The sequence below is a fragment of the Oreochromis aureus genome, linkage group 16 (genome assembly GCF_013358895.1).
Source record: "Oreochromis aureus strain Israel breed Guangdong linkage group 16, ZZ_aureus, whole genome shotgun sequence".
NCBI lineage: Eukaryota > Metazoa > Chordata > Actinopteri > Cichliformes > Cichlidae > Oreochromis > Oreochromis aureus.
Window position 1 is genome coordinate 1,543,792 of NC_052957.1, and position 12,913 is coordinate 1,556,704.

Sequence of the window (12,913 nt, forward strand, 5' to 3'; positions counted from 1 at the left end):
CTGGACTCTGTGAGGAAGCTCGGGTCCTTCAGTTTGTGCTGGAGAGCTTCTGTCCTACTGTAGCAGCATCAGCAAACTAGTCCACCAAGCTGGAACCTCATTGGTCAGAATCTGGAGGTGTTTGAGTCAGTGAAGGGCAGCAGGTCACTGAACAAACCGCCTTCCATCATGGACAACCGCACCTGCTCCGCTCCACAATAGGAGCAGCAGAGCTCCTCCTCCCTCAGAATTATCCAATCACGCTGCGAGAAAGAGCGGTTCAGGAAGTCCTTCCCACCGTTCTCTATAAAACGGAAATACCTCTTTGTAACAGGTGAACACACCTGTCAGGACAACTCAACAGACATCTGTTTCTCATATTTAAAGTGTTAAAGCTATAGAGCTATTTATTTGATTTTTGCTCTAATATTCACAAGAATTTGCTTTTCCACAATTCTTATTTTTTATTTTATTTTTTTCATGTTAAAAAATGATTTTCACATTGGTTTATGTAATGTTTTCCACTACCTCACATGATAAGTCCGTCAGTACTTGCTGTTTTCATTGTAGATCATACTTATTCTTTAAGCTGCTGCTGGAGCATCGTTCCCCTGTCACTGTACACCACCATCATAGGGTTCGTCTGATAGCTGTGGGGGTTTCCCTGTAGCGTCTTTACCTTACAATATAAAGCATCTTGAGGCGCATGCTGTTGTGATTTGGCGCTGTATAAATAAAACTGAATTGAATTCAGAATATTGTTTATTTTCCTGCGGTGTCACGTCACAGAAACCTGGAAGTCTTTAAAAGTTCCTACAGCATGTTTTGTGTATTGAATCCGAGGATTCATAGACAATAACTGTGCTAGTTGTACACCACTCTGTTACACTGAACTGGTTTTTGTTAATTTTTTTATTAATTAATAATTTATATTTTTTATTAATTAATAATTAATAATTATTAGTAGTAATCCCGTCCGGTTTGAAATCCAAGTAAACGCTGGCAGTCAGGCGGAGCGCTGATTACGTCACATCCTGCCGTTTGTAGCTTGTACTTCCGGAAGGTGGGGCTTTTGTTGCGGGAGCGGTTTGTATATGTGGACCGATGCCTCTGTGTTCGCTGTTAACGCGCTCAGCAAGATAGCGGCAGCCTCGGGCAGACAAGCGGATCGTGCTTCGGTAAGGCTCCGGGCAGCCCCGGTCAAGCGGAACGCCGTGAGTCCGTAACCGGGGCTTTGGGGAGGTTGACGGTACCGCACCTGCTGTAAGGACGGGCGAGCACCCCGCGGGTCCAAAGGCTGTCCTCTCAGCACCCACGGCTGTGAGGACACCGGGACACACACTGGTTACTGATTAGCTGTCTCTGTGGAAGCTAACGTCAGGCACGAGCTGTTTGTTTGGCCGGTCGTTAGGTTAGCTTCCAGTGACGGTGTAGCCTCGGTAACACGGACAGTAGCACCAGCCTGTCCTCTCCACGGCTGTGCTCTGGCACTACAGCGGCTTTACCGCTCCTGTTTGCTCTGTTGTGTAAACTTACCGTTTAGAGACGGACTGGGTAAAGTTCTACTCTGTTTGGCGGTAGTTGCTGAAAAGTTTTTACCTCTGGGGAGATGAGCGGACACACCCAGTGAGCCAGGTCCGGCTCATGTTCCTGTAGTTCAGCTGATGTCAGCTAAAAGGACAGTTTGGTGTACTAACACTGAGATCATGCTGGTGCTGTCACACCTGTCTTCTGTCTGTATGTGACGGAGAAAATCATACATGGAGGGACACCTCTGTTAGTCCCCAGACTTTGGAGGTTCTGTAATGGTCACTTTATCGACTATAACCCTCCAGTGAAGTGCAGAAATGTAAGGATGAAGGCAGCTACGTGAGTCATCCGTGTTTACATGTATACAGTACTGTTAAGGTGCTGGGTGCAGGGCCGGTGCTGGCAAAGCAGCAGCACTTTTCCTTCTCTTTGACAAAGCCAGCTGTGGGTCTGTGTGAGGGGAAAGTGACGTGTGTGGTTCATCACACAGACTGGTGTCATTCTGGGGTGACTAACACCTAATTTAAAGCAGCAGTGACATCCAGTAAGCTCGCAGTCTCATGATCTTCTGAAACCCTCGTAAACAGCTCCCGAGCACCGCGCTGATCCAAGCACAATAACAGCACTTCCAGGAAAAGCAGGTCATCAGTTTTGTGGGACTTCCTCGGGTTTCTAAAAGCTGATGGACCCATTTATTTTTGTTTTGGGGAAAATTGTGTTTAAAGGGCCCATATCCTGAAAATCAGTTTTTATTGTGTTATGAGATGTTTATGAAGTAAGTTACCTCCCAGCCCCACAAGCCTCTTCCAAGGTTCCCTTTTTTCTACACGGACACTCATGTTGAGCTAAGATCCACCCACGGTCGCTGCTTCTCTTGGGTCAGTGCTAAGTGGAGTTTGATAGCATGCTGCTAAAAAATCACTATGACTTTCACCTTAACTTTATTAAAAGTTTTTTTTTAATCTCCTTTTTTGGAAATCCTGTAATTTTATGTTCCAGAGAATGCTACAAATATCAGAAGGGCTTGTGATGGCACGTAAAGCAGGAATAACCAAGCTAACACTTTCCTGTGACCCAGAGATCTGAAATCCCAGAGAATTACTTTAGCCGGTGACATTCCCGCAGGAACAGGAAATCCTGCTGTTGCGCGTGGATAACCTAGAGTAATGGTTCGCTTTGGTCATATATCCTGAGTTCAGCGCTCTGGACAATGTGTAGCGCTGAGGAGTAACCATGAAACGACCCATTTATAACCAGCAGGGACGTACAGGCTGTGTGGAACTGTGTGCTGCATTTTAATGTAGACAAACTCACAAGTAAAGTAAGTAAATGTTTCTCTTGTCGTTGTCAGAACAACTGTGAAATCTGGGCTGTAATGTGGTCCACAGCTAAGACACAGAGCTGCTGCTCTGCACTGCTGAAGTCACATTTTCTACCCACTGTTTGTAAGTACAGCTGATCAGAGATCAGATGACAGAAAGCGATCACTGAGCAGCGGTTGAAGTCTGCTGAATGAGCCGTCCTATTGGTTGTTTCTGCCTGTCACTCACAGACGTCTCGCTGATTTGAAAGCTGCTGACACTGAAACGGTCCGTTTGCCGAGGTACTTCAGCTAGATGTCATATCGATATGAACCGAGCGTGACTGTTGTGAGTGTGGATCATTATCTTTGGTTACTCTTGACGAACCTGCTCTGTCAGACTGCTGCTGCCCACTGACTTACAGACGGTCTTTGCTGACAGTCATGCAGGTTATTTATGTAACTTAAGTTCACTGAATTATCTTGAAAGCCCGTTGCGGTCTGTTTCTGCTGTGCATTAGCATTAGTGCCATCCTCGCAGGTCTGTCATTAAATAGAAGTGAGGCTGTGTGCTGATGTAGGTAAGTGCGTAGCAGTGATAAACTGTGCCTTACTCAGCAGGGCCGACCGGGCTTTGTATATTTCTGTTTTACTTAATTAGAACTTTGTTTTTTTTGTTTTTTTTTTAACATCCTGACAGAAGTTTGGCCTGGACGAGCACTCGGTGTACTTCTCTAGAAGACGCCATTTCATACACCGACATGTACTGATGTCCAGATATTTACACACAGTAGTTGTAACTGATATGTGTAACACATCAAATATGAAAAGCATTACATCCTGTTTCCTTAAAGGAAGAGGAACTGCTTATGCAAATAAGTGTTTGCGGAACACAATGGTAGCTCAGGGTCGGTGTGTTTCAGTTTTAATTAACCCACATCTCATGCGTGGGGTCTTTTTCACTCATTCAGGCCTCTGTGGAGACCCTCAGGTTGTTTTACGTCCTTCAGGTTGTAACTGTAGCTGCTTTAATAACCGGTGGAGTTTTTTGAAGGGTAAGCACAAACACTGACATCATTTGGTTAGCAAAGCAATAAACCATCATGTTGGTACTGACTTTACAGCCGCGTCCTGGCCAACAGCCTTCTGTATCGATGCCTTGTTACAGAGTAAAATGGGTAAAGTTTAACTGTCCCGGTCGGGACTAGCAACATCTTTAAACTTCATATTTGTTGTTCGTTTCTTTTTTAGAGCATGCGTCGCTCACTCTGCTCGGGTTTTGTTGCCTTTGTTGCAGCTCGTGCTGGAAGCTCCTGGATGGTAGCTGAGCGATGTTTCAAGGTGCGACGCTGGTAGCCATGATGTTGTCATGTTAGTATGCAGGTGACGTGCGTTACAGTTTGCTCATTGTAGATGTCTGAGATTCCTCTCATCACTCAGCTCTATCCACCACTCACACCTGCAGTGTGATGCACTCTGCGCTCAGACAGGACCATCGTTTCACCAAAATCCAGCCAGAGGCCTGTCCGAGCCCGTAAACATACTGGAGTGTGCGTTTACATGAAAGCTGGATGCAAAGCCTGGGAGATTAGATTTCACACAGTTGTTCAGTCGCCTTGCTGTTTCATTAAACCCACGTCTGTGTTTAAGCTGTAGCTGCAGGCCACAGCACGATGTCTCGCTCCAGTGTGGAAGTATTACAAGGCAGATTAAGGTTGACCACTTCACCTTCTCCGATGGTACAGACCGTGTGAGAGCAGTGAAGTTTACCGCCACCGCCGGCACAGATGGAGTGGAAATGTGAGGTGGTGCTTTTATTTCTTCCAGTGGTGGCACTGCAGGCTGCTGCACTGGTGTAGGTGGTATGTAACTGGGCTCGTTGTGGTTATTTGTCAGGAAAATGAAAAAATATATTTACATTGCAATGAGAGATAAGTTGTGGGCAGCTGGGAGTTGCTCAGCAGGAACAAATACATTTGTGATGAAATGTGTGCCGAGAAGTCGACTCATCCGTCTCTCCGTGGTGAATCAGTCCAGTGGAATGCTCCGGGAATGGGAAAGACTGGAGTGTTTGGATAAGATCATCAGGGTCAGCTGCAGGATGGGGAGAAACAGCTAAAGTGTGTTTTCCATAAGTCATTCCTGTGCCACTGCAGGGATCAGTGAAGACTTCACTATCTTTGCAACTTCCATACGGGAGTATGCTTTTACGTTTGTTTGAAAAGGTCCCACTCGGTGCGGCTGGAGGGGGAGGATACAGACGATCCGGGTCTCTGCTGCCCAGTTTGGTCAAAGGCTTTTCTGTACACTCCCCTGGCTGAGGGTCGTTAGTATGCACAGTGGGGAGCTCGCTTTTTGAAGATGTCTCTCGTGCTGCTGTATGCCGTCTTTGAAAGTAGACCAAATCATTTCCTGATGCCCAGATGTTTGGTAACAATGCTCCTGATTTGCAGTGGTAAATAATCCCCGCAGGTCTTTATTTTTTTATGTGTGACCTGCTCGTACTCTCACCTCGATCATATTGTTTTATCACAGCGAGCTCTAATTATGGTTATACTGGCAGCTGTCTGGTGCCCCTTCACTTTTGCTGGAAAAGAAGGAAGTGTTGAGAGGACACGAGGACATGGCAGAAGCATTAAAGTGAAAGAGAGTTGTTTAGCATGCGACACGTATCGGTGGGCCACATAAGTGTCGTGATTGACTCAGTCGATCGGTATCGAGATGAGAAAACTAACTGATCTCCTTTGGAAATCTTTGGAATTTGGAGGTTTGTTATTTAGGGAATAAACGTCACTGTTTTCTTCATCAGACGGGGAGAGGAAATCCCTCCACCCCTGGGATCAGAGGAATGTAGAAAGACGGAGCATCCTCAGGCTCTTTACAAGTCTGGCTCAGATGTCTCGGCTTTACTCTGGCACAGAAATTCAGTTCGGGGTGCTTCACACTTTCTGTTTGCTGTAATCTTTTGTTAGGATCTGCGAGAGTCTCAGCAAACCTCCGTACGTCTTTGCCAAAGTGTGAGGATGAGTGCAGAGGGAACATCGGGCCGATCTCCAAAGGGAATCTTAATGAATTCTTGCGCTGGTGTCATCTATATTTCAGGAGCCTTAGCAACCAGAGTGGCCTTGTAGGCTCCGCCCATAACCCCACCGCCCTGAAACAGGACCAGCACCACGCAGACTCAGCTCCTGGATGTGGGTCATGCTTAAATATGAATTTTTCATATCTTTTGCAACTGTCCCTCGATTTTGACCCTACATTCAAAGTCACAGTGCAGCTGGTGGAAATGTGACACGACCCCACCCTCGCTGTGTGAACTTCCCTCGGAAACTTTCCACTAAGCACACGTGATACGCATGTTTCACACTGCCTGAGTTTATTAGCTCTGATTGCTTTATTTATGATGGTGGAGTCTGTGTCTACGCCCGCACACAGAGAAGTGGGTCACAGTAAATAATTTACATGGTGACCCCTCCTCTGTGTCAGTGCTGCCTTCCTGATGGATGTGTAAGTATGTGTAGGTTTGCGTGGGTATCCTGGCCTGTTACTGATAACAAAGACAGGAAGAGCACAGATCAGATTTCACTTCCTGCTGGATATAGGAAGACCCCGATGCCTCATCGCCTGCATCAGCAGCTATCGTGCGATGGCTGACACAGCAAGACGAGTTCTGCTCTCAGACGATGTAAAGAAACTGATGTTCTCACACACAGGTTGTTGCTGTTTAATGTCCCTCCAGGAGTTTGTAGAAGGCGTCTGCAGGGCTGTAATATTACATGTGTGAGAGGCAGGAGGTTCCTGTGTCTGTGAGCAGTGAGCTCACACTCTGTGAGCTGAAATGAATCAGCTCTGTGCTGCTGTTAGTGTGACAGCTCAGAGGAGGCTCAGCATCGTCCCGATGAGGGAACTATATGGGCTCAAAATGTGGTCATCTTTTTTACGCACGCACAAATTCTTTTTACACATACAAATCCTGATTTACAAGTACAAAACTTATTTACAAGTACAAAATATTTATGACCACATTTTGAGCCCATAGAACTAGGGTTCATATGATGTACAGACTTCATCTCAGCTCGTATGGTTTGTACACTCAAGGTAATAAGGTGACGGAGTGGCCAGGTGTTGAGCCTCAGTGGCTGATGAGTGTTCACCTGTCCGGCATGACCGTCAAGGGTGCAGCCCGGATAACAAACAGGGAGTGACGATGCTTTAAACACAGATGGGGGTTAACTAATGAGGACTGAAAGTCATCAGTGTTTATCAGGCGCTGGAATTGTGTTAGCAGGCTGCTCTGCAGGAAGCGATGGGTCATAAGCTCAGGATACAGATACAGTCACAGATGCATCCTATGATATGGATGCAAAAACAACAGTAACAAAGTGGCCGAGCTTCTCTTCATGATGATCATCTCAGTTACAGCAGTGAGCTCCTAACGTACAGGACACCTGCACAGCTGTCTGCAGTAATGTATTTCCTTAACACAGGACCTTGGACTGTTTATTGACTGCTGTGAATTTTTAGTTTAAGCTTTATGATTTTTGCAACCAAGTAAGAGAGAGCAGTAATTCTTTTTGCATGTAAAAGTGGAGCAGTTACATATAAGCACAGAGCGTGTCCCTACCACAGGTGGGGTTGCAGAAAAAAGTCCACCCTTGTGTTGGAATAATGTCAGCACGAACTGTCACATGGTTTTCATGTGTGACACTAACTGTGAAGTGTTTTTATCACCAAGGCCTGTCCACCAGCTCCACTCGTGTCTGACTTCACGCCCGTCTGTGTACAAGTTCCTGTGACACTTAGAACTTTGTGTAAAGGTGATCTGTGGTAAATAAGAAACAGTTAATGCCAGAAGAAGATTCCTCGGATCACTTTTCTAATCAGTTATTTACTAACTGATCAGATCAACAATCTTTCACACATTGCTGGTTATGACTGAAGCTGTCAGCCGCGCTCAAAGATATAATGAAGAAGCACTTTTGATTCCTGCTGGCGTCGTGCTGAGCACTGCGGGTAAATATTGTTAGACTGCTGATTTGTTGTGAACCTCATTTGATGCACTCCACAGCACCACAACAAGTCCACAGCAAAGAGCAGGCGAGGGCATGGCAGCTATCCTATCTGACACAGAGAGAAGATTGTGAAGTCAGGTAAAAGCAATTGACTGTGAGCTTTCACCTTGTGAGGGCAGAGCTATTACAGAGCAGAGAGATGGGCAGGCACGTCTCCCTGCTCTTTAACCAGTTTAGCACACGATGGCCTGTTTTAATGCATTTGTAAATGCTGCTTTGCACTGAAGAATGATGGCTTCATTACTTCTGATCAGTTGCAATGACCTTTTGATGGCGAACTTTATAAAGTTCTAGGATTCACGAGTAGGCAATTTGGCGCTTTAATGGAGATGATGGGGGTTAAGATTTAAGATTTGTTGGAGCACAGCCTGGAGTCCTGGCACAGAGTCACAGAGTGAAAGCTGCTAAGAAACAACTGCCATCTGTCCTTGCACGCGTCCACGGTATGCTTGTTTTCGGCATACGGAGGTTATTTACTGTACGCACTAATGTTTCCGCTCTTGTCCTCTACAGGTCGTGAGTGTGTGTGTGTGTGTGTGTACCTGTGCACATGTGTTTGAGTGTTTAAGAGAGGCACAAAGAAGAATCCAGTGATGGCTGCCAATAAGGGTAAAAACCAGAGCTCTCTGGTGCTGCACAAGCTGATAATGGTGGGCAGTGGCGGCGTGGGGAAGTCAGCCCTCACCCTGCAGTTCATGTACGATGAGGTGAGTTAACACAGCCTGGGAAACTAATAAGGCACCGTTGTAGCAAGGTCACGACAGCAGATGAAGGGAGGGATTTGGCTGTAGGCGTGACCAGTTCACTCTTCATTTATTTTACTATCTGGATTTTATTTGCAACATTTATGATGTTTTCAATGGTTTGCCATAAATGTGAAAATATTCCCTTGCTCCCTGTGGCCTGAGACTAACAGCCACTCCTGCCTAACAGAGGCGCTGCTGTCACTGGTCCCTGTGTCGGGGAGAGCTCCCAGCAGCATGTCTGCAGGTGTTTTTGTTCATGCGTCTGATTTGCATGTTAGCCTGCTGAATCACTTCTGATCAGGCGTCACTGCTCTGCCTCTTCATGTGTAGTTTGTGGAGGACTACGAGCCCACCAAAGCAGACAGCTACAGGAAGAAGGTGGTTCTGGACGGGGAGGAGGCTCAGATCGACATCCTGGACACCGCCGGGCAGGAGGACTATGCTGCTATCAGGGACAACTACTTTCGCAGCGGGGAGGGCTTCCTGTTGGTCTTCTCCATCACAGAGCCCGAGTCCTTCGCTGCCACTGCTGAGTTCAGGTACTGATGCGTGCGTTCAGTTTGGTACCATTAATGAAAGCTGACGAGTGGTTAAAAATGACATCGCTGATCATCATCGTCGCTCGTTACATATCTGCTGTAGAGAGTATCCAAAGTCAGCAGGAGACACTTTGGAACAAAAATATCAACAACAGTCTGCACCTAGGGCTGCTCGATTATGGCAGAAATGATAATCACGATTATTTTCACTGAAATTGAGATCTCGATTATTTGACGATATTTATTTAACAATAACAATGTATTGAATAACGGCTTTAAAGGTGTCAAAAAATAATATAAAATAGTGTGCAAATACTGATTACAGTGCAAATGTTTGCAATATAAAGAATAAATGCAAAATGTAAACATCTATGTTTAGTGAACTTCAAAATACTGCACAATATTTGATCCACGTCTGACTCCGCGAACCCAAAATGTTTCCACACCACTGAACTCGTTTTACCTCTTTTCAACCAACGGCATTCTTTCTTCAGCAGCCGTTATCCTCTCCTCTCCAAATGACTTCTGCTTAGCTTTCCGAGCTTCCCTCGAGTCCTCTTAATTGTTGTGACGCGTGTTCGAAACGCAGAGAGGTGCGCTCGATTTGCCACACGGAGCAGCGCGAGAGTAAAGCACGAGGGAGGTGCTAATAATCGGCTCAGTCATTTTTAATGATCGCTGAAAACCCAGATCGTAATCTCGATTAAAATTCGATTAATTGAGCAGCTCTATCTGCACCCACGAGTATCTTTCAGTGTCAGGCCCTGGATAATACATGAATATCCAGGTAAGACGATCGTGTAGAGTCACACCCACGTCACAGTATTAGTGGAGAGGCGTGTCAGTGTGGACGTGTTGTGGCAGGAAGGTTCAGATAGGATTAAACCACAGTCATCAGCAACAAAACACTGAAGCTTAATGCAAATGTTAGTCAGCAGCACTTTGAATCAAACACGTCAGCCGCGCTCGCTGAGGCTCGCTGAGAGGGGAGATGATTGGATACTCCAAACTGCAAATTAGATTAGTATTTTTCAGCAGTTTACATGACAGCAGCAGGTCCGTCGACAGCACGAGTGTGGAAACAGTGACTCGCTGTAAACATTAAAGCACCGTCCTGCTAATGAACCTGTAAAAGTCTTTGTTTCTGTGACGCTGCCGGCTGATTATCATGTTAACTTAGATTTGGGAAAAAGTCCTGAGAAAGACAAAATAATAATTTGTGCTCACAGGGAGCAGATCTTGCGGGTGAAGGCAGAAGAGGACAAGATCCCGCTCCTGCTGGTGGGGAACAAGTCGGACCTGGAGGACCGTCGGCAGGTGCCCGTGGACGAGGCCCGCACGAAGGCCGAGGCGTGGGGCGTCCAGTACGTGGAGACGTCAGCCAAAACCAGAGCCAACGTTGACAAGGTATCATCGCTCAGACACACCAGCACAGAGCTGCGCTCAAGTTTTAGGCACTGAAAGTGACGTAAACGTGATTCAGAAGAAATTAGTGCGCCTCCCAGTGGGGCCGTTTCCAGCATGTCCCACTGGGATGAGGCCCGCACCCAGGAAGGAGGTGGGCGGGCAGAGGGAGGTCTGGCTTCTTTGCTTGGACTCCTGAGCCCACGACCCACGCCTGCGTGCTGCTGGTCTCTGTGGGAGCCGTCACATAGACTACTGAGGAATCTGAACGTGCCTGAAGCTTTTGCACAGCTGACCTTTTGACTCTTTCACACACATGAATCCTGTATGTGTTATAAATATGTGATTGATTTCTTTCCAGGTGTTCTTTGACCTGATGCGTGAAGTGCGAGGCAAGAAAATGTCTGAAAACAAAGACAAGAACGGGAAAGGGAAGAACAAGAAGAACAAGAAGAGCTTCAGGGAGAGATGCTGTTTACTCTGAGCTCCTCATGGACCTGAAAACACAAAGCTCCACAGAACAGAGCTCAGCGTCTTTGATTTAAATGAATCTGATTATTTTTTATTGATAGCTTGTTATAGTTTCATGTCTAGAACAATCTCAACCACTATGTTGCCAATCTTAATGAATGAAAGCTGACTGGCTCTGCTGTGAGGATGGACGGTGACTGCAGGGCTTGATGGCTCACAGGAAGCCAGCGACCAAACTGCCATTGACACTAACTCTGCTGCTCGACACGTTCAGCGGTCCTACTGCCTTTCCTTTGGTTCCTTTCTCTCTACAAAGCCATGCTCTTAGTTTGTTCGCCTCCTCTAATCTGGGCCTGCAGTCACAGTGTAGGCTCCATGTAAACTGTTGCCTCTCTGTGGAGCATGTTTCCATCGCCCACTTTGTGTTTGCAGTAGCTGCTGAAACTGGAAGTTTAATGTCTGGTTTTCCCACTGCCTTCAGGTTTCTTGAATATTTTTTTTCATTTCATCTGAGGAATTGTGAGGTTTTTTTCGTCCCAGGAGGTTCATACAGTGCAGCGCAGTCGGGGCGGCTATCCTGATACGATTACCATAAATCAATGTTAAAACACATTTTCAGTGAGAAAGCTGTAAATTACATCCTCGCTGACTCAGAATCCACTCATTTCTCTTCACGTACACGCGATCAGATATTTTAACGTTTGTTCTGTATTTTAAGAATGTGTCTGTTGTTTTGGGAAATGGATCGTGAGTAGAGCTCGTCGGTGTAACGTTCCTCAGAGCGCAGACGTCACCGTTTCTACACGAGCGAGGTTTGGATCATGTCGACAATCCAGGAGGCCACCCTGCTAATGCATTCAGTCTGTGTTAGTCTCCATAGTTCTGATCTTCTTCTTCTTCCTTGTTCTTTTGAATAACATGCACTACATTGTCAGTACCTTAGAAGTGGCTTCATGCTGTGTTGAGTCACGCTGGGAGTTTTAAGCAGTCTGTGCCAACAAAATAACAACAATTCAAACTATGTTTGTGGGTGTGTGGTATGTATGTTGTGTAAGAGTGTGTGTGCATTTATGGGAGAACCTTATTACCTTACTGTGTGTCTGAGTGAAGCTCTGATGATGCTCCAGCCCAACTGTTGTGTATTCAGATGAGATGTTGATGGTGACCCTGCACCTGCTGTGTGTTTGTTGGTGGCTGAGAGCTGCTGAATAAATGCTTTTCTTCCTTTTTTCATGTCTTTGTAAGGAGCTCGATTTAATGTCCGATTTCCTGCAGACAGACGTAAAAATGTCGGTTTACTCTGTGTTGGAGCGTCAGCAGCATTTCAGCGAAAGGGGAAGCGGTGTGCTGCACAGCGCCCTCTGGTGGAGGTAGCGGAGCCACTTACTTTATGGCCGCTATACAGTTACAGCGGTATTATTCACTGAAATGCTGTCCGTAGTCCCTGTGGGGCATACGGTGGCCTAGTTTGGTCAAATAACCCAGCACTTACTCACTTTGCATCGATTGTTCCTCTGCCATCAGAAGAGTGCCAACGGCCTGTTTTTCTCCAATCTGACAGTGATATAGTAGCACCATTTATATTAACCTTACAGCCTTATCTTACACGGCAGGAATTGTGTAACGCCACCCTGGAGATGAACCGGTCGTGGGCTCTCGTAGCTGAACCCCTGGGGGCGGCCGGGTCACTGAAACTCATTTCACAGTGTGAAAACACGGTTGACTACATCAGCAGCCAAAGACTGACCATACATCACTTTGAAAATAGTTTTCATGTGAAGGGTTGGAGGAAGCTCCTTCCCTGGTGTGGTGTTACAGGAGGGGCTGGCTTTTAGTGCGCCTGCATGTCTGCTGTAGTTTCAGGTAACCCCC

At 46.3% G+C, this 12,913-nt stretch overlaps 1 protein-coding gene across 2 annotated transcripts; it reads left to right on the forward strand.

The window, feature by feature from the left end:
- Positions 1-1,026: 1,026 nt before the first annotated feature.
- ralba (v-ral simian leukemia viral oncogene homolog Ba (ras related)) lies at positions 1,027-12,274 on the forward strand. 2 transcript variants are annotated; one of them, XM_031733160.2, is made up of 5 exons: positions 1,027-1,157; positions 8,395-8,588; positions 8,958-9,166; positions 10,396-10,573; positions 10,932-12,274. In XM_031733160.2, exons 2-5 carry the CDS (start codon positions 8,475-8,477, stop codon positions 11,052-11,054), a joined length of 624 nt encoding a protein of 207 aa, XP_031589020.1. In that variant the 5' UTR covers positions 1,027-1,157; positions 8,395-8,474; the 3' UTR covers positions 11,055-12,274. The 2 variants fall into 2 exon arrangements, with proteins under 2 accessions (XP_031589020.1, XP_031589021.1); XM_031733161.2 differs by lacking the exon at positions 1,027-1,157 and adding an exon at positions 6,869-7,959.
- The last annotated feature ends 639 nt before the right edge of the window (positions 12,275-12,913 follow it).